This window comes from Erinaceus europaeus, chromosome 11 (genome assembly GCF_950295315.1).
Source record: "Erinaceus europaeus chromosome 11, mEriEur2.1, whole genome shotgun sequence".
Lineage (NCBI taxonomy): Eukaryota > Metazoa > Chordata > Mammalia > Eulipotyphla > Erinaceidae > Erinaceus > Erinaceus europaeus.
The window spans coordinates 52,432,840-52,456,630 of NC_080172.1; the positions used below are offsets into that span (position 1 = coordinate 52,432,840).

Here is a 23,791-nt window from a genome sequence, read left to right on the forward strand (position 1 = left end):
TAGCAGTCCTTTAAAACAAAATATTTATTTATCAGTTTATTCTAGATAGAAAAGGAAAAGGGAGAGAAGGAGAGAGAGAGAGTAAAAGACTACAGCACCAAAGTTTTCTTCAATGTGGTGGGGGCTCAAACCTAGGTTACTCATATGGCAAAGTAGCACACTATTCAACTGAGTTATTTTACCGGCACAATAGCAGTTCTTATGTTACTCATACATATTTTGGGGAACTTTGGGTAGGCCCAAAACTTCTAAAATACTGATTACTCTTATGTGATAGAGAAATATAGTAAATACACAGTATATATAAGTTCAAATATTGGTCTGTCTAGCTTTGAGCTGTGTGACCTTGGTATGAAATCTGTATTTTCTGAATTTGCTTTTTCTTCTGTAAAACTGGGTCAACAGTGGCTGGGTGGTGGCAAACCTGGCTGAGTGTACATGTTACAATGCACAAGGACGCAGCTTTGAGTCTCTGGTCCCCACCGGCAGGGGAAAAGGTTTACAGGTGGTGAAGCAGTGCTGCAGATGTCTCTCTCTCTCTCTCCCCATGTCCCCCTGCCCTCTGTATTTCTGGCTGTCTCTATTCCATAAATAAATATAATAAAAAGTTTAGTGGATTAACAACAAATAATCTCATAGAAATTCCATGAATTTTAAATTAGATCACACATGTAAAGGTTTGAACATAATATCTATTACATTGTGAATTATTGTAATAATTAAGTAGTTACTATTATAGCAAAAATACATGAATTATATAAGGCTAATGGACCAGGTTTATTTTCAGTTCAATAAGCATTAATTTGTACACAGGCCAATCATCCTACACTTCGCAACTTTTACCAATTCTAGATAAAAGGAATAAGCTACAGGTATTCTCCAAAATGCACTCCTTGCTCCTTACAAGTGTATGACCCTGAAAAAAAAATCCTATTATGTGTCCCTGCATTAGAAGGTTAGTCTGTATCAGCCTTTCTGCAATCATCTCAAAGAGAATGTCAAGAAGACAGTAAACATGAGGAAGTGAGTCAGTCCAACCCACAGAGGGCAGCACCCACACATAGCTATATAAGGGCCACTCTCAATGTATCCTTACCCTGCAAGGTGCAACAGGCTTTATCCTACTCGTTCCTTTGGTGAACCAGGTGAGAGAAAACCCATCCTACTACAATGCATTGACAGATACTTAGTTGATTGCTGACCATGGTAGAAAACTGAGCTAAAGCAAAGTTAATAGTTAGCCTTTCTATTTGTTTGTCTATTTTTCTTCTTGTTCCTCTTTTCTTCCTCCCTTCCCTCCTCTTCCTTCTCCTGACCCTCTTCTTTCTCCTCTTTCCTCCTCTTCTCCTTTTCCTCCTTATCCTTCCTGTTTATTTGTTTAGTTTAATTTATTCTATCAACTTTTAAAATAAATGTATCATTGAAGAAAAGAATTCAAGTATCCAGGTCATTCCACACTTTTGTGCACTTTTTTTGCACCATTTTTTTTATTTGATGAAAGTCTTAGCAGTCCAGTATAGCTAGGAACTGAAGGGAACATAGGTATGTATGAGAGTCTATAACTACTGACTCAAGGAAATCAGTGGAACTGGCAAGGGAGACTGGGACAATATGTCAGGGTGATTCTTTAAACTTAAGATGCTCTAGGACAACACCCAGAATACCAAGGAACACGTAGTGTAGAGACATTGTGTAAGAAATACATTCATCTGGGACACGGAGATCTGAGATCCAGTTCCCATGTGTCCAGCAACATGACATGACTTGATTGGCTTAGTGTAACTCAAAGTTAACAAAGTTTGTTTTCACTGAGGAAGGCATTCTATCATCTCTGACTGCACCCTCCCCTTCTTGAGGTATTTTAGGTTTAAATGAGATAAGATATTTGGAGGGAGGTAGAGAGTGGTGATCATTAATTAAGATCAGAACTCCTGGTAAAGAGAAGGAAATAAATAACAAGGTCATTTCTATCTGTCCCTTTAGGTTCATTTAAACTTGCCAAAAAGATGACCAACCTCTTAAGAAGTGTTGTCACTGTTATTGATGTTTTCTACACATACACCAAGCAAGATGGAGAATGTGGCACGCTGAGCAAGGATGAACTAAAGGACCTTTTAGAGAAAGAATTCCGTCCAATTCTGAAGGTGAGGACCATGTGTTAGTACTATGGGCTGCTAAGGTTTGGTACATTGACCATTATATGACTAAAGATTAACTTTGAGTGCACAGTCCTGATGGCCTATGAGTATGCTCTATGCACAGTGTTTTTGGAAGCAGAAATTTTGTTGAGGAAACATTTATTTATATAACAATGACTTTTTTCTCACTAGTCTGTGCATTTCCATCAAATAGAGTTTTAGACATTTTCATGAGTTCAGACTTCCCCTTTTTAAAAAGGCAGAAAAGAATGTGTGTTAAGACATGAGTTAATTAATTTGTCAAAAGAAGAAGAGAAAACATACATAAGGAAGTCATCTACCATGGGCAAAAAAGGAGCCAAAAATGACTTAGAAGTGAAAAAAACAGAAACACAGGTTTAATCTATTCATAAAGAACTGAATTTTATCTCCAAAGGCATATTCTTTTCTAATAAGTATTATTTAAGGTTTGTGTAAAATTAAAATACAGCATAATATTGAAAACTGATTTTTTTTCCCCACTATTCCCTCTATGTTGTACCTGAGTAGTACTCTGGATTAATGCCATAAATTGTATTCTCCTAGGGATCTCTTTCCTTTTCAATTACCTTTTAGTTAAGTATATAGACTAAGGTAACCAGGTCTCTTTTGGTTTATTTCTTCAATACAGAAACCAGATGATCCTGACACAGTGGATGTCATCATGCACATGCTGGATCGAGATCACGACCGTAGACTGGACTTTACTGAGTTTCTTTTGATGGTATTCAAGTTAGCAATGGCCTGCAACAAAGTTCTTGGCAAAGAATACTGCAAAGCTTCAGGGTCAAAGAAGCACAAGCGTGGACGTCAAATTCAAGAGCAAGAAAGTGAGACAGACGAGGAAGAGGAGACATCAGGACCAAAATCAGGTTACAGATATCCAAGTGTAAGTGGAGAGGAGCATGGTTATAGGTCTGAGGGATCAAGGAGTAATGTGAGACATAAACGTGGGTCTGTCTCCAGAAGGTTGGGAAGGCGAGGTGGTTTATCTAGCTCAGATAGTCAAGATGGATCTGAAAAAAGGCATTGTAGGTCTAGCTCTGATCACTCTTGGAGTAGTAGCAGAGAAAGATTCGGCTCCAGCTCCAGAGAGCTGCGAGAAAGAAGAAACAAGTCATATGCTAGCCCCACTGGTGGATCTTGGGAGGATTATGAATCTGTATCAAGGAAGAGGGGGAGGAAAGGTAATGATGGTCTATCACATGGATTGGAGGCTGATGGGCATGAAGTAGACACTACTCAGTCAAGAAAATATGGAGGGAGTAAGCCTGATTCTAGCTCTAAAGGTTCAGGAGACAGTGGGAGGCAAAGTCATGCATGTGTTTCCAGCAGTTCAAGTGGGTGTGGAAGGCCAAACAATTCTTCTTGTTCTTGTAAAGAGAGGCAAGAAAATCAATCCCACTGTACCCAGTCAGGTTTCCAGTCAGGAAATAGTGGAGGGGAAGGTTATGGTTATACCTCAGGAAGTCAGTCCTATGGAAACAGTCAGTGTGGGCCTAGCTCCTGTAGAAACTCTTGTAGTCAGAGAAGATCTGAAGCTAGAGCATGTTGTCAACCACAGAACTGTGGAGAGCAACAGCAAATAGGTTCAAGTCAATTCTCTTGCTGTGGACAATACGGGTCTGGAAGAAATCAATCTTCCAGTTGTAATCAATACGGATCTTGTTCATGTGGCCAATCATCAAACACTCAACAAAATGTATCTGGTACAAATGCATGTTGTCAACATGCATATGGCTCAAGTCAGTCCACTAGCTCTAGACAAGGGAGTGGCTCAGGTCAGTCCTCTGGCATTGGACAACATGGTTATGGATCAAGTCAGTTCTCTGGTTCTAGTAAGCAAGGATCTGGCTCAAGTCAGTATTCTGACTCTAGTCAGCATGGGTCTGGGTCAGGATCAAGAGTGACTGGAAAACAGGGCTCTGAGCCTAGACAGTCAGGAGATACTACTAGTCACACCCAAACTAGCCATAGACAGACCACACACGCAGGCCAGGCAGCATCTCCCAGAAGGGGATCCAGAGAGAGAGAGGCTACTGATACTGAGAGCCATTCTGGGATCTCCCAGAGACATCAGGGTCACTCTGGATCTCAATATCCAGAGTCAGGTGCTTCCGTGAGGAGCAGACAGGGCAGCCAGCATACACACTCAGAGCTTGGCTCCAGAAAGACCAATTCCACTCATAGACAGACCACAAACACTCAGGAAGGCAGAAGGGGCAATACTAAGAGTGTGTCCAGTGACACTGAGGAAGATGCAGGGACCCCACAGAGAAACTCAGGATCTCAAAATGGTCAGCAAGGTTTTCAGAATGGAGAGGCAGGGTCAAGAAATACAGGCAGACAGGTTACTCATCATGGACAGTCAGGAGATAGCACTAGACACACACACACTAGCCATGAACAGACCACACACTCAGGCCAGGCAGCTTCTCCTAGAAGGGGATCCACACACAGTGAGGCTAGTAATGCTGAGGGCCATTCTGGTATCTCCAAGAGACACCCAGTCACCACACAGGGTCAGTCTGGATCTCAACATCCAGAGTCAGGATCTTCAGTGAGGGCCAGACAGGGCAGCCAGCATGCAGAGGCAGGAGATGCCTATAGACAGGCCCATTCCACACATGGACAGACCACACACACTCAGCAGGGCAGAAGAGGCTCTACTCAGAGTAGGTCTAGTGACAGTGAGGCACAGGCGGGGATCCAACAGAGACATTCTGGATCCCGTCAAGGTCAGCATGGTTCCCAGCAAGGAGAGGCAGGGTCACGAGGGACAGGAAAACAGGGCGCACATCATAGACAGTCAGGAGATTCTACTAGGCACAACCACACTAGCCATGGACAGACCACACACTCAGGACAGGCAGCTTCTCCTAGAAGGGGATCCTCTCACAGCGAGGCTAGTGATGCTGAGAGCCATTCAGGCATTTCCCAGAGACACCCAACTACCACACAGGGTCAATCTGGATCCCAACATCCAGAGTCAAGATCTTCCGTGAGGGGCAGACAGGGCAGCCAGCATGCACAGGCAAGAGATGCCTCCAGACAGACCCATTCCACTCATGGACAGACCACACACACTCAGCAGGGCAGAAGGGGCTCTACTCAGAGTGAGTCTAGTGACAGTGAGGCACAAGAAAGGATCCGACAGAGACACTCTGGATCCCCTCAGGGTCATCATGGTTCCCAGCATAGAGAGGCAGAGTCACGAGGGACAGGAAGACAGGGTGCTCATCATAGACAGTCAAGAGATTCTACTAGGCAAACCCATACTAGACATGAACAGACCACACACTCAGGACAGGCAGCTTCTCCTAGAACGGGATCCACTCACAGTGAGGCTAGTGATGCAGAGGGCCATTCTGGCATCTCCCAGAGACATCCTGCCACCACACAAGGTCAGTCTGGATCTCAACATCCAGAGTCAGGATCCTCCGTGAGGGGCAGACAGGGCAGCCAGCATGCACAGGCAGGAGATGCCTCCAGACAGGGCAATTCCACTCATGGACAGACCACACACACTCAGGAGGGCAGAAGAGGCTCTACTCAGAGTGACTCTAGTGACACTGAAGCACAGGCAGGGATCCCACAGAGACACTCTGGAAACCCTCAGGGTGAGCATGGTTTCCAGCATGGAGGGGCAGGGTCACGAGGGACAGAAGGACAGGGCGCTCATCATAGACAGTCAGGAGATTCTACTAGGCACACGCACACTAGCCACGGACAGACCACACACTCAGGACAGGCATATTCTCCTAGAAGGGGATCCACTGAAAGGGAGGCTGAGGATGCTGAAGGCCATTCTGGCATCTCCCAGAGACATCCTGCCACCACACAGGGTCAGTCTGGATCTCAACATCCAGTGTCAGGATCTTCCGTAAGAGGCAGACAGGGCAGCCAGCATGCACAGGCAAGAGATGCGTCCAGACAGACCCATTCCACTCATGGACAGACCACACACACTCAGCAGGGCAGAAGAGGCTCTACTCAGAGTGAGTCTAGTGACACTGAAGCACAGGCAGGGATCCCACAGAGACATTCTGGAAACCCTCAGGGTGAGCATGGTTTCCAGCATGGAGAGGCAGGGTCACGAGGGACAGAAGGACAGGGCACTCACCATAGACAGTCAAGAGATTCTACTAGGCACACCCATACTAGCCATGAACAGACCACACACTCAGGACAGGCAGCTTCTCCTAGAAGGGGATCCACTCACAGCGAGGCTAGTGATGCTGAGGGCCATTCTGGCATCTCCCAGAGACATCCTGCCAGCACACAGGGTCAGTCTGGATCTCAACATCCAGAGTCAGGATCTTCAGTGAGGGGCAGACAGGGCAGCCAGCATGCACAGGCAAAAGATGCCTCCAGACTGACCCATTCCACTCATGGACAGACCACACACACTCAGGAGGGCAGAAGAGGCTCTACTCAGAGTGAGTCTAGTGACACTGAGGCACAGGGAGGGATCCCACAGAGACATTCTGGATCCCCTCAAGGTCAGCATGTTTCCCAGCATGGAGAGGCAGGGTCGCAAGTGACAGGAAGACAGGGCACTCACCATAGACAGTCAAGAGATTCTACTAGGCACACCCATGCTAGCCATGAACAGACCACGCACTCAAGACAGGCAGCTTCCCCTAAAAGGGGATCCACCCACAGCGACGCTAGTGATGCTGAGGGCCATTCTGGCATCTCCCAGAGACATCCTGCCAACACACAGGGTCCGTCTCAATCTCAACATCCAGAGTCAGGATCTTCTGTGAGGGACAGACATGGCAGCCAGCATGTAGAGGCAGGAGATGCCTCCAGACAGGCCCACTCCACTCACGGACAGTCCAAACACACTCAGGAGGGCAGAAGGGACTCTACTAAGAGTGAGTCTAGTGACACTAAGGCACATGAAAGGATCCCACAGAGACACTCTGGATCCCCTCAAGGTCAGCATGGTAACCAGCATGGAGAGGCAGGTTCACGAGTGACAGAAAGACAGGGCACTCATCATAGACAGTCAGGAGATTCTACTAGGCACACGCACACTAGCCACGGACAGACCAGACACTCATCACAGGCAGCTTCTCCTAGAACGGGATCCCCTCACAGCGAGGCTAGTGATGCTGAGGGCCATTCTGGTATCTCCCAGGGACACCCAACTACCACACAGGGTCAATCTGGATCTCAACATCCAGAGTCAGGATCTTCAGTGAGGACCAGACAGGGCAACCAGCATGCACAGGCAAGAGATGCCTCCAGACGGACACATAACACTCATGGACAGAACACACATACTCAGCAGGGCAGAAGAGGCTCTACTCAGAGTGAGACTAGTGACACTGAGGCACAGGCAGAGATACCACAGAGACACTCTGGAACCCCTCAGGGTCAGCATGGTTCCCAGTATGGAGAGGCAGGGTCACAAGTGACAGGAAGACAGGGCGCTCACCATAGACAGTCAAGAGATTCTACTAGGCACACGCACACTAGCCACGGACAGACCACACACTCAGAACAGGCAGCTTCTCCTAGAAGGGGATCCACTCACAGCGAGGCTAGTGATGCTGAGGGCCATTCTGGCATCTCCCAGAGACATCCTGCCAGCACACAGGGTCAGTCTGGATCTCAACATCCAGAGTCAGGATCTTCCGTGAGGGGCAGACAGGGCAGCCAGCATGCACAGGCAAAAGATGCCTCCAGACTGACCCATTCCACTCATGGACAGACCACACACACTCAGGAGGGCAGAAGAGGCTCTACTCAGAGTGAGTCTAGTGACACTGAGGCACAGGGAGGGATCCCACAGAGACATTCTGGATCCCCTCAAGGTCAGCATGGTTCCCAGCATGGAGAGGCAGGGTTGCAAGTGACAGGAAGACAGGGCACTCACCATAGAGAGTCAAGAGATTCTACTAGGCACACCCATGCTAGCCATGAACAGACCACACACTCAAGACAGGCAGCTTCCCCTAAAAGGGGATCCACCCACAGCGACGCTAGTGATGCTGAGGGCCATTCTGGCATATCCCAGAGACATCCAGCCAACACACAGGGTCCGTCTCGATCTCAACATCCAGAGTCAGGATCTTCTGTGAGGGACAGACATGGCAGCCAGCATGTAGAGGCAGGAGATGCCTCCAGACAGGCCCACTCCACTCATGGACAGTCCAAACACACTCAGGAGGGCAGAAGGGACTCTACTCAGAGTGAGTCTAGTGACACTAAGGCACATGAAAGGATCCCACAGAGACACTCTGGATCCCCTCAAGGTCAGCATGGTTCCCAGCATGGAGAGGCAGGTTCACGAGTGACAGAAAGACAGGGCGCTCATCATAGACAGTCAGGAGATTCTACTAGGCACACGCACACTAGCCACGGACAGACCAGACACTCATCACAGGCAGCTTCTCCTAGAACGGGATCCTCTCACAGCGAGGCTAGTGATGCTAAGGGCCATTCTGGCATCTCCCAGAGACATCCTGCCACCACACAGGGTCAGTCTGGATCTCAACATCCAGAGTCAGGATCTTCAGTGAGGGGCAGACAGGGCAGCCAGCATGCACAGGCAAGAGATGCCTCCAGACAGACCCATTCCACTCATGGACAGACCACACACACTCAGCAGGGCAGAAGAGGCTCTACTCAGAGTGAGTCTAGTGACACTGAGGGACATGCAGGGGCCCCACAGAGACACTATGGAACCCCTCAGGTTCAGCATGGTTCCCAGCATGGAGAGGCAGGGTCACAAGTGACAGGCAGACAGAGTGCTCATCATAGACAGTCAGGAGATTCTACTAGGCACAACCACACTAGCCATGGACAGACCACACACTCAGGACAGGCAGCTTCTCCTAGAAGGGGATCCACTCACAGCGAGGCTAGTGATGCTGAGGGCCATTCTGGCATCTCCCAGACACACCCAACTACCACACAGGGTCAATCTGGATCTCAACATCCAGAGTCAGGATCTTCAGTGAGGGCCAGACATGGCAGCCAGCATGCACAGGCAGGAGATGCCTCCAGACTGCACCATTCCACTCATGGACAGACCACACACACCCAGGAGAGCAGAAGAGGCTCTAATAAAAGTGAGTCTAGTGACACTGAGGGACATGCAGGGATCCCACAGAGACACTCTGGATCCCCTCAGGGTCATCATGGTTCCCAGCATAGAGAGGCAGGGTCGCAAATTACAGGAAGACAGGGTGCTCATCATAGACAGTCAGGAGATTCTACTAGGCACACCCATACTAGACATGAACAGACCACACACTCTGGCCAGGCAGCTTCTGCTAGAAGGGGATCCACTCACAGCGAGTCTAGTGATGCTGAGGGCCATTCACGCATCTCCCAGAGACACCCAAATACCACACAGGGTCAATCTGGATCTCAACATCCAGAGTCAAGAACTTCCGTGAGGGGCAGACAGGGCAACCAGCATGCACAGGCAAGAGATGCCACCAGACAGACCCATTCCACTCATGGACAGACCACACACACTCAGCAGGGCAGAAGAGGCTCTACTCAGAGTGAGTCTAGTGACACTGAGGCACAGGCAGAGATCCCACAGAGACACTCTGGAAGCCCTCAGGGTCAGCGTGGTTCCCAGCATGGAGAGGCAAGTTCAAGAGTGACAGGCAGACAGGGTGTTCCTCATAGACAGTCAGAAGATACCACTAGGCACACCCATTCTAGCCATGAGCAGACCACACACTCTGGCCAGGCAGCTTCTCCTAGAAGGGGATCCACTCACAGCGAGGCTAGTGATGCTGAGGGCCATTCTGGCATCTCCCAGAGACACCCAGCTACCACACAGGGTCAATCTGGATCTCAACATCCAGAGTCAAGATCTTCCGTGAGGGGCAGACAGGGCAGCCAGCATGCACAGGCAAGAGATGGCACCAGACAGACCCATTCCACTCATGGACAGACCACACACACTCAGCAGGGCAGAAGAGGCTCTACTCAGAGTGAGTCTAGTGACACTGAGGCACAGGCAGGGATCCCACAGAGACACTCTGGAAGCCCTCAGGGTCAGCGTGGTTCCCAGCATGGAGAGGCAAGTTCAGGAGTGACAGGCAGACAGGGTGTTCCTCATAGACAGTCAGAAGATACCACTAGGCACACCCATTCTAGCCATGAACAGACCACACACTCTGGCCAGGCAGCTTCTCCTAGAAGGGGATCCACTCACAGCGAGGCTAGTGATGCTGAGGGCCATTCTGGCATCTCCCAGAGACACCCAGCTACCACACAGGGTCAATCTGGATCTCAACATCCAGAGTCAAGATCTTCCGTGAGGGGCAGACAGGGCAGCCAGCATGCACAGGCAAGAGATGGCACCAGACAGACCCATTCCACTCATGGACAGACCACACACACTCAGCAGGGCAGAAGAGGCTCTACTCAGAGTGAGTCTAGTGACACTGAGGCACAGGCAGGGATCCCACAGAGACACTCTGGAAGCCCTCAGGGTCAGCGTGGTTCCCAGCATGGAGAGGCAAGTTCAGGAGTGACAGGCAGACAGGGTGTTCCTCATAGACAGTCAGAAGATACCACTAGGCACACCCATTCTAGCCATGAACAGACCACACACTCTGGCCAGGCAGCTTCTCCTAGAAGGGGATCCACTCACAGCGAGGCTAGTGATGCTGAGGGCCATTCTGGCATCTCCCAGAGACACCCAAATACCACACAGGGTCAATCTGGATCTCAACATCCCGAGTCAAGATCTTCCGTGAGGGGCAGACAGGGCAGCCAGCATGCACAGGCAAGAGATGGCACCAGACAGACCCATTCCACTCATGGACAGACCACACACACTCAGCAGGGCAGAAGAGGCTCTACTCAGAGTGAGTCTAGTGACACTGAGGCACAGGCAGAGATCCCACAGAGACACTCTGGAAGCCCTCAGGGTCAGCGTGGTTCCCAGCATGGAGAGGCAAGTTCAAGAGTGACAGGCAGACAGGGTGTTCCTCATAGACAGTCAGAAGATACCACTAGGCACACCCATTCTAGCCATGAACAGACCACACACTCTGGCCAGGCAGCTTCTCCTAGAAGGGGATCCACTCACAGCGAGGCTAGTGATGCTGAGGGCCATTCTGGCATCTCCCAGAGACACCCAAATACCACACAGGGTCAATCTGGATCTCAACATCCAGAGTCAAGATCTTCCGTGAGGGGCAGACAGGGCAGCCAGCATGCACAGGCAAGAGATGGCACCAGACAGACCCATTCCACTCATGGACAGACCACACACACTCAGCAGGGCAGAAGAGGCTCTACTCAGAGTGAGTCTAGTGACACTGAGGCACAGGCAGAGATCCCACAGAGACACTCTGGAAGCCCTCAGGGTCAGCATGGTTCCCAGCATGGAGAGGCAAGTTCAAGAGTGACAGGCAGACAGGGTGTTCCTCATAGACAGTCAGAAGATACCACTAGGCACACCCATTCTAGCCATGAACAGACCACACACTCTGGCCAGGCAGCTTCTCCTAGAAGGGGATCCACTCACAGCGAGGCTAGTGATGCTGAGGGCCATTCTGGCATCTCCCAGAGACACCCAGCTACCACACAGGGTCAATCTGGATCTCAACATCCAGAGTCAAGATCTTCCGTGAGGGGCAGACAGGGCAGCCAGCATGCACAGGCAAGAGATGGCACCAGACAGACCCATTCCACTCATGGACAGACCACACACACTCAGCAGGGCAGAAGAGGCTCTACTCAGAGTGAGTCTAGTGACACTGAGGCACAGGCAGGGATCCCACAGAGACACTCTGGAAGCCCTCAGGGTCAGCGTGGTTCCCAGCATGGAGAGGCAAGTTCAGGAGTGACAGGCAGACAGGGTGTTCCTCATAGACAGTCAGAAGATACCACTAGGCACACCCATTCTAGCCATGAACAGACCACACACTCTGGCCAGGCAGCTTCTCCTAGAAGGGGATCCACTCACAGCGAGGCTAGTGATGCTGAGGGCCATTCTGGCATCTCCCAGAGACACCCAAATACCACACAGGGTCAATCTGGATCTCAACATCCCGAGTCAAGATCTTCCGTGAGGGGCAGACAGGGCAGCCAGCATGCACAGGCAAGAGATGGCACCAGACAGACCCATTCCACTCATGGACAGACCACACACACTCAGCAGGGCAGAAGAGGCTCTACTCAGAGTGAGTCTAGTGACACTGAGGCACAGGCAGAGATCCCACAGAGACACTCTGGAAGCCCTCAGGGTCAGCGTGGTTCCCAGCATGGAGAGGCAAGTTCAAGAGTGACAGGCAGACAGGGTGTTCCTCATAGACAGTCAGAAGATACCACTAGGCACACCCATTCTAGCCATGAACAGACCACACACTCTGGCCAGGCAGCTTCTCCTAGAAGGGGATCCACTCACAGCGAGGCTAGTGATGCTGAGGGCCATTCTGGCATCTCCCAGAGACACCCAAATACCACACAGGGTCAATCTGGATCTCAACATCCAGAGTCAAGATCTTCCGTGAGGGGCAGACAGGGCAGCCAGCATGCACAGGCAAGAGATGGCACCAGACAGACCCATTCCACTCATGGACAGACCACACACACTCAGCAGGGCAGAAGAGGCTCTACTCAGAGTGAGTCTAGTGACACTGAGGCACAGGCAGAGATCCCACAGAGACACTCTGGAAGCCCTCAGGGTCAGCGTGGTTCCCAGCATGGAGAGGCAAGTTCAAGAGTGACAGGCAGACAGGGTGTTCCTCATAGACAGTCAGAAGATACCACTAGGCACACCCATTCTAGCCATGAACAGACCACACACTCTGGCCAGGCAGCTTCTCCTAGAAGGGGATCCACTCACAGCGAGGCTAGTGATGCTGAGGGCCATTCTGGCATCTCCCAGAGACACCCAAATACCACACAGGGTCAATCTGGATCTCAACATCCAGAGTCAAGAACTTCCGTGAGGGGCAGACAGGGCAGCCAGCATGCACAGGCAAGAGATGGCACCAGACAGACCCATTCCACTCATGGACAGACCACACACACTCAGCAGGGCAGAAGAGGCTCTACTCAGAGTGAGTCTAGTGACACTGAGGCACAGGCAGGGATCCCACAGAGACACTCTGGAAGCCCTCAGGGTCAGCGTGGTTCCCAGCATGGAGAGGCAAGTTCAAGAGTGACAGGCAGACAGGGTGTTCCTCATAGACAGTCAGAAGATACCACTAGGCACACCCATTCTAGCCATGAACAGACCACACACTCTGGCCAGGCAGCTTCTCCTAGAAGGGGATCCACTCACAGCGAGGCTAGTGATGCTGAGGGCCATTCTGGCATCTCCCAGAGACACCCAGCTACCACACAGGGTCAATCTGGATCTCAACATCCAGAGTCAAGATCTTCCGTGAGGGGCAGACAGGGCAGCCAGCATGCACAGGCAAGAGATGGCACCAGACAGACCCATTCCACTCATGGACAGACCACACACACTCAGCAGGGCAGAAGAGGCTCTACTCAGAGTGAGTCTAGTGACACTGAGGCACAGGCAGGGATCCCACAGAGACACTCTGGAAGCCCTCAGGGTCAGCGTGGTTCCCAGCATGGAGAGGCAAGTTCAAGAGTGACAGGCAGACAGGGTGTTCCTCATAGACAGTCAGAAGATACCACTAGGCACACCCATTCTAGCCATGAACAGACCACACACTCTGGCCAGGCAGCTTCTCCTAGAAGGGGATCCACTCACAGCGAGGCTAGTGATGCTGAGGGCCATTCTGGCATCTCCCAGAGACACCCAGCTACCACACAGGGTCAATCTGGATCTCAACATCCAGAGTCAAGATCTTCAGTGAGGGACAGACAGGGCAGCCAGCATGCAGAGGTAGGAGATGCCTCCAGACAGACCCATTCCACTCATGCACAGAACACACACACTCAGGAGGGCAGAAGGGGCTCTACTCAGAGTGAGTCTAGTGACACTGATGGACATGCAGGGATCTCTCAGAGACATTCTGGATTCCCTCTCTCTCAGCATGGTTCCCAGCATGGAGAGGCAGGATCAAGAGTCACAGGCAGACAAGGCACTCATCATGGACAATCAGGACTTACCACTAGGCACACCCACTCTAGCCATGGACACACCACCTACTCAGGACATGCTGTTTCTCATAGAAGGGGATCCTTTCAAAGTGATGGTAGAGTGAGAGTCCCTACTGCTCATAATCATTCTCAGATTCATAGAAGAAGCAGATCCAGTTCAAATGAAGGATGGAGACATGGCAGCTATGGTAGTGCAGATTATGACTATGGTCAGTATGGTTTTCGACCATCTGGTGGCAGCCAAACAAGCAGTCGTAATCCCAGTCCTTTTAGGTCAGCAGATACAAGTACAAACAAGCATGTGAGGAGACATGCACAGTCAATATCTAGTACTTATCACACAGGTACAGAAGCACCAGAAACAAGTGGCAGACAGGGCTCCAGTCATGGACATTCTGAGACCACTCATGGCCAGTCCAATGATATCCATAATCAGTCTGGAGCCAGACATCCTCGACGACACCTAACTAGTACTCATGAGGATTCTACAGAAAACCATGAACAGTCTAGTGACTCTCATGTTCAACCTGGAAGGCAGAATTCTACCCATAATCATTCAGGCAGCCCCTCTGGACCTCACCATATACAATCTATGTCAGTCCACAGTCATTCAGAAGATTTGGGAAAATCAGGAAACCAGGACCAATCTGGATTCAGTATCAATGAAAGACAAATATATAGTTTTGTGCAATCTCATGATAACTATGGTCCATCAGGTGACAGTAGAAGCGGAAGTCAAAGGTCAATTTCAACTCATTGTCTTGATAGTCAAGACCCTATAGGGGTTGAATCATGTAGGCATAGGTATCCATCAAGCAGTACAGCCATGTGGGTTGGGGAAAGACAAAAGCAAGAATCAGTACCATGTCTGTTAGGACACCAGAATATGTGGTCAGCACATAGGTGATATGCAGCTAAGAGACTCTAGAGCCAGAGATTACCATGAAAGGGAGAGAACAGACTCAAGTTCCTTTCAGTTGGATAGCAACACACCACTATATGAATATGTCCAAGAACAAAAGTACTATTATTTTGGATAATAATTTGCATCCTACAGAAATTTAACTCAAGATATGAACTAACCTAACATGGCATGAGACACACAACAATTAATTAAAATAATGCAATAAGACTTCTTTTGTTGATACTAGTGTCAAATGTCTGTTATGTTCCTTTTAATTTTAGTACTATACTCAATTTATTTTGTTTGGTGCCAGGTTTCTTATAAATTTCAACAACCAATGTTCTCTTTTGGTTAAATGGGAAAAGTAAGTGGCATTTGGGGAGTATATGACGAAGCAATTTGCAATCTTTGAGATAAAATGAGAAGTATAAAAACAATTCTGAGTCTCATACTTTGAATTATTCATAATTTGTTTATGTTATTGATAAATCTCTCCAGGGATCTAGGAGTCATGGGTTAAGCAGCCAACATTTTTCTGATTTTATTGTAACATAATTCATGTCCTAAACAAAGAATGTTGTAGTAGTTAAAGATTCTGAATATTTGCATTTTTTGTGTCACTACATAAATTCTGTACCATCGCTCTTGGATTTATTGAAAACACATCCTGGTTACAGAATCCGAAAAATTATATTACATAAAAACTGATAATAAACTTTTCTTCAAAGTATACTATATTTCTTCTCTTTCATGTTCACCAACACAAACACAGCTTCCTGCCATGGGGCTAGGTACACACTCATTCCTGCTACTTCTGAACATCTATAGAGTGAAGCACTCATATACCAATAACAAGGACTTCAAGGAAGATAAAACTCAGGCAGTTAATCTAATCACTGTCCAGATTATTTATAGGGAGAAATGCTTTAAACAGACAAACTGACCTAAGACACTTAGGTTAATCACAATCATTACGAAAATCATTATCAAACATAATCTCAAGTGGTTATTTCCAGAAGCAATCCTAGCTCTGGAAATAAGAGTTATACTCCCCCCAAAACCATACAATCAGATATTAATTAAAATACTCCCTACTATGAAGGCTAGTAGATGTAGTAGCTAGTGGGTCCTGAAGATTTCAGTTAAAAAAATAATTAAAAAAACATATCCTAGGCTGGCAAAATAGCTTACTTAGCATATTGCTTTGCCATTCATGACCCAAGTTCGAGTCTGGCCCCCCACCATACTGAAGAAAGCTTTGGTGCTATGCACTCTCACTCTCATCATCTCTCTCTCCATCTTTAAAATGGTAATAATTATAATAGTAGTAATAGTGATAATGATAGTGAGAAGGAGAGGGAGGAAGGGAAGAAGAAGGGGAAAAAAAGGAAGAGAATGAGATTAAGGGGATATCCCCGGGGTCTTCACCATGTGAAATGACCTGGGCTCAAGTCCCCAGTCAGCAACTGCAGATGGAAGACTCACAAGCAGTGGAGCAGTACTGCAAGTGCCTCTCTTTCTCTCTATCTCTTCCTCTCTATTTCTCTTGCTCTTTCACTCACTATCAAAAAATAAATAAAAGGGAGAAATGGACACCAGGGACAGTAGAGCCATGCAATAATCTTGGTAGCAAATCTTGGTGACACAGTGGATACAGTGTTGTCTCAGGTATGGGGTCTCATGTTCAACCCCCAGCACTGCATGTGCCATAGTGATGCTCTGACTCTTTCTCCCTCTTTTCTTAGTAAGTAATAAAATAAAGCACACATACATATATTTCTGCCTAAAAGGAAAACTACATAAGCTTTCTGTGAATAGTAAGAGATATAACAGGATGCAGATATAAAATATGTACAAAACATACTAACTTTAATACTATAAAAGAGGGACATGGTGGTGGTTGAGGACACAAATTACCATGCCCAAGAGTCTGGGTTCAAACAGGCAATACTCCCCTGCAGGTGAGCAGGTTCACAAGTAATAAAGCAGAGCTACAAGTGTCTCTCTTTCTCTCTCTACATCCCCCTCTCACTTTCTCTCTTTTCTATCAGAAATAAAGAAAAGAAAGGTGGAGATGGAGAAAAAATGGCCTCAGGAGTGGTGAATTCATGGTGCAGGTACCAAGCTTTAGCAATAACCAGGTAGCAACAAAATGAATAAATAAATGAATAAACAAATAATAATAAATAAAAATTAAAAATAATTTAAAAGGAAGTTGACTTCTACACAATTCAAGAAAATGTCCAGAATGTTACAACTAATAAAGACTATAAAACTACTGCTTCTACAGTCAACAATATTTATACACCTTTCCCATATTTGGGAGCTACTTTCTTCCCTGATCCAGCTTTCTGATCCTTTTTCTAGCCATGACATTATCTCCCCAGACAATAACTTGGATCCACCTGCATACAGATGCCAGGCTCAGGCAAAAACCAATAGAGTCTTGGGCCTTTTGGAATGTACCTAAAATAGACCTACTAGCTATTTCCAAAACTGAGACCCCAAATCTTCTATGCAATATTCCAGGCTTTAGGTTCATGATTAATCAACAATTTGTTTGGCTTTATATGTTAACCCTTTTTTAGCCACCAGGTTCCAGATGCTACTACCATGATGCCAACCAGTTCTCCCTTGGCAGAAGACCACACCAATGTGTCCTAGAGCCCCACTTCCCCAGCGCCCCACCTCACTAGGGAAAGAGAGAGATAGGCTGGGAATATAAATTGACCTATCAACACCCATGTTCAGCGGGGAAGCAATTACAGAAGACAGACCTTCCACCTCTGCACCCCATAATGGCCTTGGATTCATACTCCCAGAGAGATAAAGAATAGGAAAGCTATTGGTTAGGATATGGAGTTCTGGTGGTGGGAATTATGTGGAGTTGTACCCTTTTTATCCTATGGTTTTTGTCAGTGTTTCATTTTTGTAAATAAAAATATTTAGAAATTATCCCTTCAATTTAAATAAAATATTAAATAAAAATAATCCAAATAAAGCATATTTCATCTAAGTATAAGAGCAGTGATTCTCTATACCACAAGTGGTGTTCCACCATTATCTCCTTCTCCCAAAACTCATGTTATTCTTCTACACACCTTGGGATTCAAACTAAAGGGAAATTTCTTTATGGGTGTTCGAGACTACAGCCCTACTTGGCAGGCAAAAGTTACAACTCAAAATAGTCTTATTCTTCTGACTGGTATCAGAACATATTCTACCTAGTTTTAAACACTTTATTTTTAGAAAGACTATAAAAATTCCCATTATAATACTTTATGATCAGAATGCTAGCCATGCTAACTAGTGAAAGGAAATAAAATTATAGTTATACAATTAGTATACATGAAAACTAAGTATATGGTAGTTAACTCAACATGACAACCAATTTATCCACTGCACCATCTCCCCAACCTGTGACAACCAATTTATAAAAACCTACTACCATTCATTCATTCATTCATTCATTCAATGTTCATTATCAAAAGAATTATAAAGTTTACCTGAGTAATTTCTGTTGTAGGTTAAGTAAATGGAACTCAAAGAGATTAGTTTGTAGCTAATTTCAGTGCTACAGTGACTTCAGTATAGTTTACTCAACTTTCAGTCCAAGGCTTTCTGCATGCTGCTGAAGTGGGTAGTAGGTGGGTGGTGGCTCTGTACTCACTCTATACACCTATGACTCCACATTATTCAAACTCTAAGTATAAATGTAGGTCTATCTAAAATTTTACCATGGAACATGGAGATAGTGCACAAGTAGCACACCAGACTTACATGCCTGAAGCTCAGAAGCCCCAGGTTTAATTTCCAGGGCCACCACAAACCAGAGGTAAGCCATGCTATATAGCTTCTCTGTCTCTCTTTGTCTCATGAAAATAAATATTTCTTTTTAAATGGCTTGGTGTTTTTTTTTTTTTTTTTCATCACTGGGGATTTACCTTTCTGAGCTGACTTTTTTTTTTTTTTCAATAGAGAAAAACAGAACAAAAAGGAGACACCAGAGAACCTAGAGCTTCCCCCAGTGCCTTAGTGCTCAGGTGGGGGATACCAGGAAGCAGACTCTTGATGGGGCAAATGGAAAAACAGAGACCCTCCCAGGTGAGCTACATTGCCAGTCACTAAAAACAAAATCTCATTAAAAATAAAACAAATTTTACCAGCCCCTGAAACAGTGTTATTTTGACTTTATTGGATATTTGAATATAGATACAAGTATATGTGTACATATATAGGCATAAGAGAGAGAGATTCCTAGAATCCTTTGATCACACTCATCTGAAGTGCAAATATATGGGCCCAGGTGGTGGCACACCCAGTTGAGCAGAAATGTTATAGTGCACAAAGATCCAGGTTCAAACTCAGATACATCTGTGGGGGGGGGGGGCTTCATAAGCAGTGAAGTTGTGCTTCTCTCTCTCTCTCTCACTCTCTCTCTCTCATATTATGTATGCATGTATGTATGTATGTATGTATGTATCTATCTATCTATCTATCTATCTTTATCTCTCTCCCCACTCAATTTCTCTTTGTCTCTATTCAAAAAAAAATAAAATGTTGGGAATGGGAGGTAATGCAGTGGATAAAGGCCTGGACTCCCAAGAAATATAATGGAAAGGTTTTATATTCCAGATTATTGATAAACTCAATTATGTATGTGTTCATCAATATTTAAAACAATTTTTCTTTATAAGTTACACTAAAGCTATTATAAAATTACCCAGAGAGCAAGTGAGCTATATATTCCCTTTCTAATATAAAAGAAGGAGTAACTATGATGCAGGGAAGTTAAGAAGGTAGCACAATGAGTCAAGTGTTGGACTTTAAAAAGTGTGAGGTTCCTGAGTTTGAAACACAGTATCACATGTGTCAAAGTGATGCTCTGGTTCTCCTCTCTCCTTCTCCTCCTCCTCCTCCTTCTCCCTCTCTTCTTTCCCCTCCTCCTTTCCCCCTCTTCTTCTTTTCCTCCTTCTCTTTCCTTCTCTCTATCTATCTATCTATCTATCTACTTCCCTTTCATGAATATATATATATATATATATATATATATATATGAAAGGTCTAGAAACTAGAGTACTCTCATGTGTAACTTCTGTATACAGCTGGATTTCTTAAACAGTATTCTGTTGGGAAGGGGGAAAAGTCATGAGATATGTATAGCCAGATATTTCTCCTCTACCACCACCTGTGTGACAACATTTCACAAGACAAAGCACCCTGTGTCCAAGAATACTAAGCATTCTTCACAGCATGCCTACATGATCAGAACACATGACCCTGAGTAGGAATGTAGAAGGTTCAAATTCAGAGAGCAAAAAAAAATTAACTTCTTCTTCTTCCTCCTAACCTCTGGACGTGGGAAACTTAAGGTCTCTTGCCTGTCCTGATGGCTTCATTGGAGTAAAGTCACTTCCCTCTGCCTTCTGTATTACAATAGTCTTTGATAACCTGAAAGGACTTGCTAAAATAATACGTCATTTGAGGGCAACCTCTGGATGGATTTTATCGGAAGAAAATCAGCTGGCAGTGGGAGGGTAGCTTCCATGCTAATAACACATTTGGCACTATTGACACCTATTTTGAACTCTAGAACCTACTTTGAACAACATCTTGCCTAATCTTGGGCATAAGAAAGTGAATGTGAGTAAAACCCTGCTTACACAGAATTGCCTGTAGATGTTGACAAGTTTTCTCTTTGTATTAGGAGTCCTTTAGCATAAGAAGTATAGACTTCGCAAGGAAATTGTGCCCATTTCAGTGGATCATTTAGATAATTAAATTGTTTCATGGTGTTGGTTTATTTCATTAAATTTTCCATGTTATATGTTGATGGAATCTCATTTCCTCCTATTGCCTAGAACCAAGTACTATAATTAGGAAAAGGTTGAAATGGAGAAACACCCTCTGGTTTTAAATTTTTTTATATGTGTTTCTGACTTTATCAACCTTCTTGAAAATTCAAGCTTTAAGAGTTGAGTAGTTATAACTTTTCTGTGAGCAACAGATACAGAATGACTAGGAGAAGCAATTTCTCATAGTGAAAAAAAAAAAGTCCCAGGAAACCAAGAGACAACTTACCATGCTGTATCTGAGTGCAGGTACCAGCTGAGATCACCACAGATGACACCAGGGGAATTTTTTGGACAATGAAGCAAATGTTGTTGGATGTCTCTCCTCTCTCCCTACCTGAAATAAAATGAATTAAAAAAATTAAACCAGAGAACAACAGAATCACATATGTTCAAGATGCCAGCACTACAAACCAAAAAAATAAAAACCAAAACTGAGTTCTGGTAAACAAACAAAAAAAATTACCCCAGTGTAGAATGAAGAGAAAACTTAAAATCTACTGAATGCTTTCTTACTATATTTCAGACTCCATCACTACAGCAATATAGAAAATAAAATGTGTACAGGGCCCAGTGATAACATAATTAAATAAAACTGAACTTGCATACCTGAGGCCCCAGAATGTTCTAGTCTCTAAAATAAATATTTTTCCTAGATCCAGGGCCATAATTCCATTGCTCCTAGGTCCTAGGCTGAGTTTTCCATATATATATGGAGAGAGAGGGGAGAGAGAAAGAGAGAGAGAGAGAGAGACAGAGAGAGAGAGAGAGAGAGATTGAATAGCATCAAAGTCTCCTTTGGTGCTATGGCACCTCTCATATGATACTGGGACTCTGACCTTGGCATGGCAAGGTACCTGAAATCCTGCCCATTGAGTTGACTCTAGCCCTAAAAATAAATCTTTAGAAAAATAATTATATGGCTTTTTTTTTTTTTACAAAACTCCATGTTATATAACTTAAAATAAACACACACACACACACACAAACACCTCAAATCTACTTAGCTGATGTGTAGCATAACAGCAGTACAAAATTAGACCCCACTCACCCAAAATACCAGGAAGACATCTACTCCCTCATGCTACTCAGCATTACTCTAGAATCAGGGAGAATCCACCAAGTGTTTATTTCCTTTCCTCTAAAAATCAGCTTACATCTCTTTAGATAGATGATAGACAGATGATAGAGAGATAGATAGATAGGTAGATAGATGATAGATAGATAGATAGATAGATAGATAGATAGATAGATAGATAGATAGATAGAGGTAGGTGATAAAAGATGAGTGATGACTGATAGATGATAATGATGTAAATAGGTAGATGGGTAGATGGTAGACGATAAACATATAGATACATGGGTTAGATGAACAGATGATGAATACATAATAAATAGATTACAGATAAACAGATGATAGATGAACATAACATAGACATACGGATGGATACATATAAAGATAGACACATATAAATGGATGGATCAATGATAGAGATAGATAGATAGATAGATAGATAGATAGACTGATAGAAAGAGTTTTTATTTTGTTAAATGTTAATGTTGTCTCCATACCTCACTCAGCAGTATCTTTCTTTCCCTTTTGTCAAGAGGGTTTTAAAATAATAGGACAGTATTCAATCCTCCTTCTTCCCCAACTTCTCAAGTTAAATTTTGTCATTCTGGTGTTGTTTATGGAATTGCTCAACTGATTGGGTGTCTTAAAAATCAATCAACCAATAAACAAACAAAACCACATCTCATTTACACTAATTTAGTCTGCAATCATTTCCAAATGGTCCAATTTCAGGGACAGGACAAGGATTGTGTTGTCTCCCAGAGTGCACTAGATTTGAATATTTGGTGGAGCTGGGGAATACCCAATAACCTTTGTTTTCCAACAACATTACTAACTAGTCCCTATTGCTCTTTTCTTCCAAATTCTTGCCTCACTTTCTTAATGACTGCCTAAACTTTTCCAACATGTTTTGTCAAGTTCAGCAAGCCAAACCTATAAGAATAGATGTTTGAGCTCCACCTATATATGACAAAATACCCACATTTCTACAGCTCTCCTTCAATAAGTAACATAAGAATGTGGGCTAGGTTGATTAGCTACCATTCTCTGATTAGTTGACAACATCCAGATGATCCAGATAATGTGGGTGTTGTCAGTGCAACACCAGGGTCACTGGTTCATTCATTCAGTCACTGAAAAGAAGCTAATAAGCACTTAATTGGCAGAGACTATACTCAAATACTGAAATGACAAATAGCTTTTGAAGAGTTAGTTATAAGATACCACATTCTAAAATGCTGAAATCCCTCTCTCCCAGAATTTTACAAGTTTATCTGGAAGACCTCAATATAAGAAAGCAGCAAATGTGAATACTTGACATTCCACACCGGGTATCTCTGGATGCAACCCAAAGTGAAATGTGTTGAGGTAGTACTGGTTGCACTGATTAAATTGAGCTCAGCAGATGCAGTATCAAATGGTATGGATCGAGTGAAGACTGCAGGAAGACAAACCATGCCCAGGAGTTTCCATGACTGGGAGAAATATGGGTTTTATAGAGAATGGGGAAGGTCCCTTCTGCCTTGGAGTTTAAGAAGGCAATAGGTAACTATTATTATAACCAAGTTATTAGAGGATTTGGTTTACTTTGAAAATTCCATGGTTAGGATTTGCTATATCATACAAGACCTTACCATGAGTTATGCCATTTAATGCTCTTTACATATAGCTGTTTCTTATATAGTGACATAAGCAGTTGCTTCTGGTCTCC

The 23,791-nt window shown here is 45.2% G+C and overlaps 1 protein-coding gene across 1 annotated transcript; it reads left to right on the forward strand.

Moving 5' to 3' along the window:
- The first annotated feature begins 1,100 nt into the window (after nt 1–1,100).
- Nucleotides 1,101–19,301, forward strand: LOC132541362 (filaggrin-2-like). The gene is made up of 4 exons (XM_060201674.1): nt 1,101–1,145; nt 1,984–2,144; nt 2,809–3,066; nt 19,132–19,301. Exons 2-4 carry the CDS (start codon nt 2,007–2,009, stop codon nt 19,279–19,281), a joined length of 546 nt encoding a protein of 181 aa, XP_060057657.1. The 5' UTR covers nt 1,101–1,145; nt 1,984–2,006; the 3' UTR covers nt 19,282–19,301.
- The last annotated feature ends 4,490 nt before the right edge of the window (nt 19,302–23,791 follow it).

What these genes read in the sequence shown, in the direction of transcription:
- LOC132541362 (XM_060201674.1), top strand. Translation starts at nt 2,007, where the DNA reads ATGACCAACCTCTTAAGAAGTGTTGTCACTGTTATTGATGTTTTCTAC. An exon ending in AATTCCGTCCAATTCTGAAG is followed by an intron (nt 2,145 to 2,808) that starts GTGAGGACCATG and finishes TCTTCAATACAG; the next exon opens with AAACCAGATGATCCTGACAC. An exon ending in CAGGTTACAGATATCCAAGT is followed by an intron (nt 3,067 to 19,131) that starts GTAAGTGGAGAG and finishes TTTTTTCAATAG; the next exon opens with AGAAAAACAGAACAAAAAGG.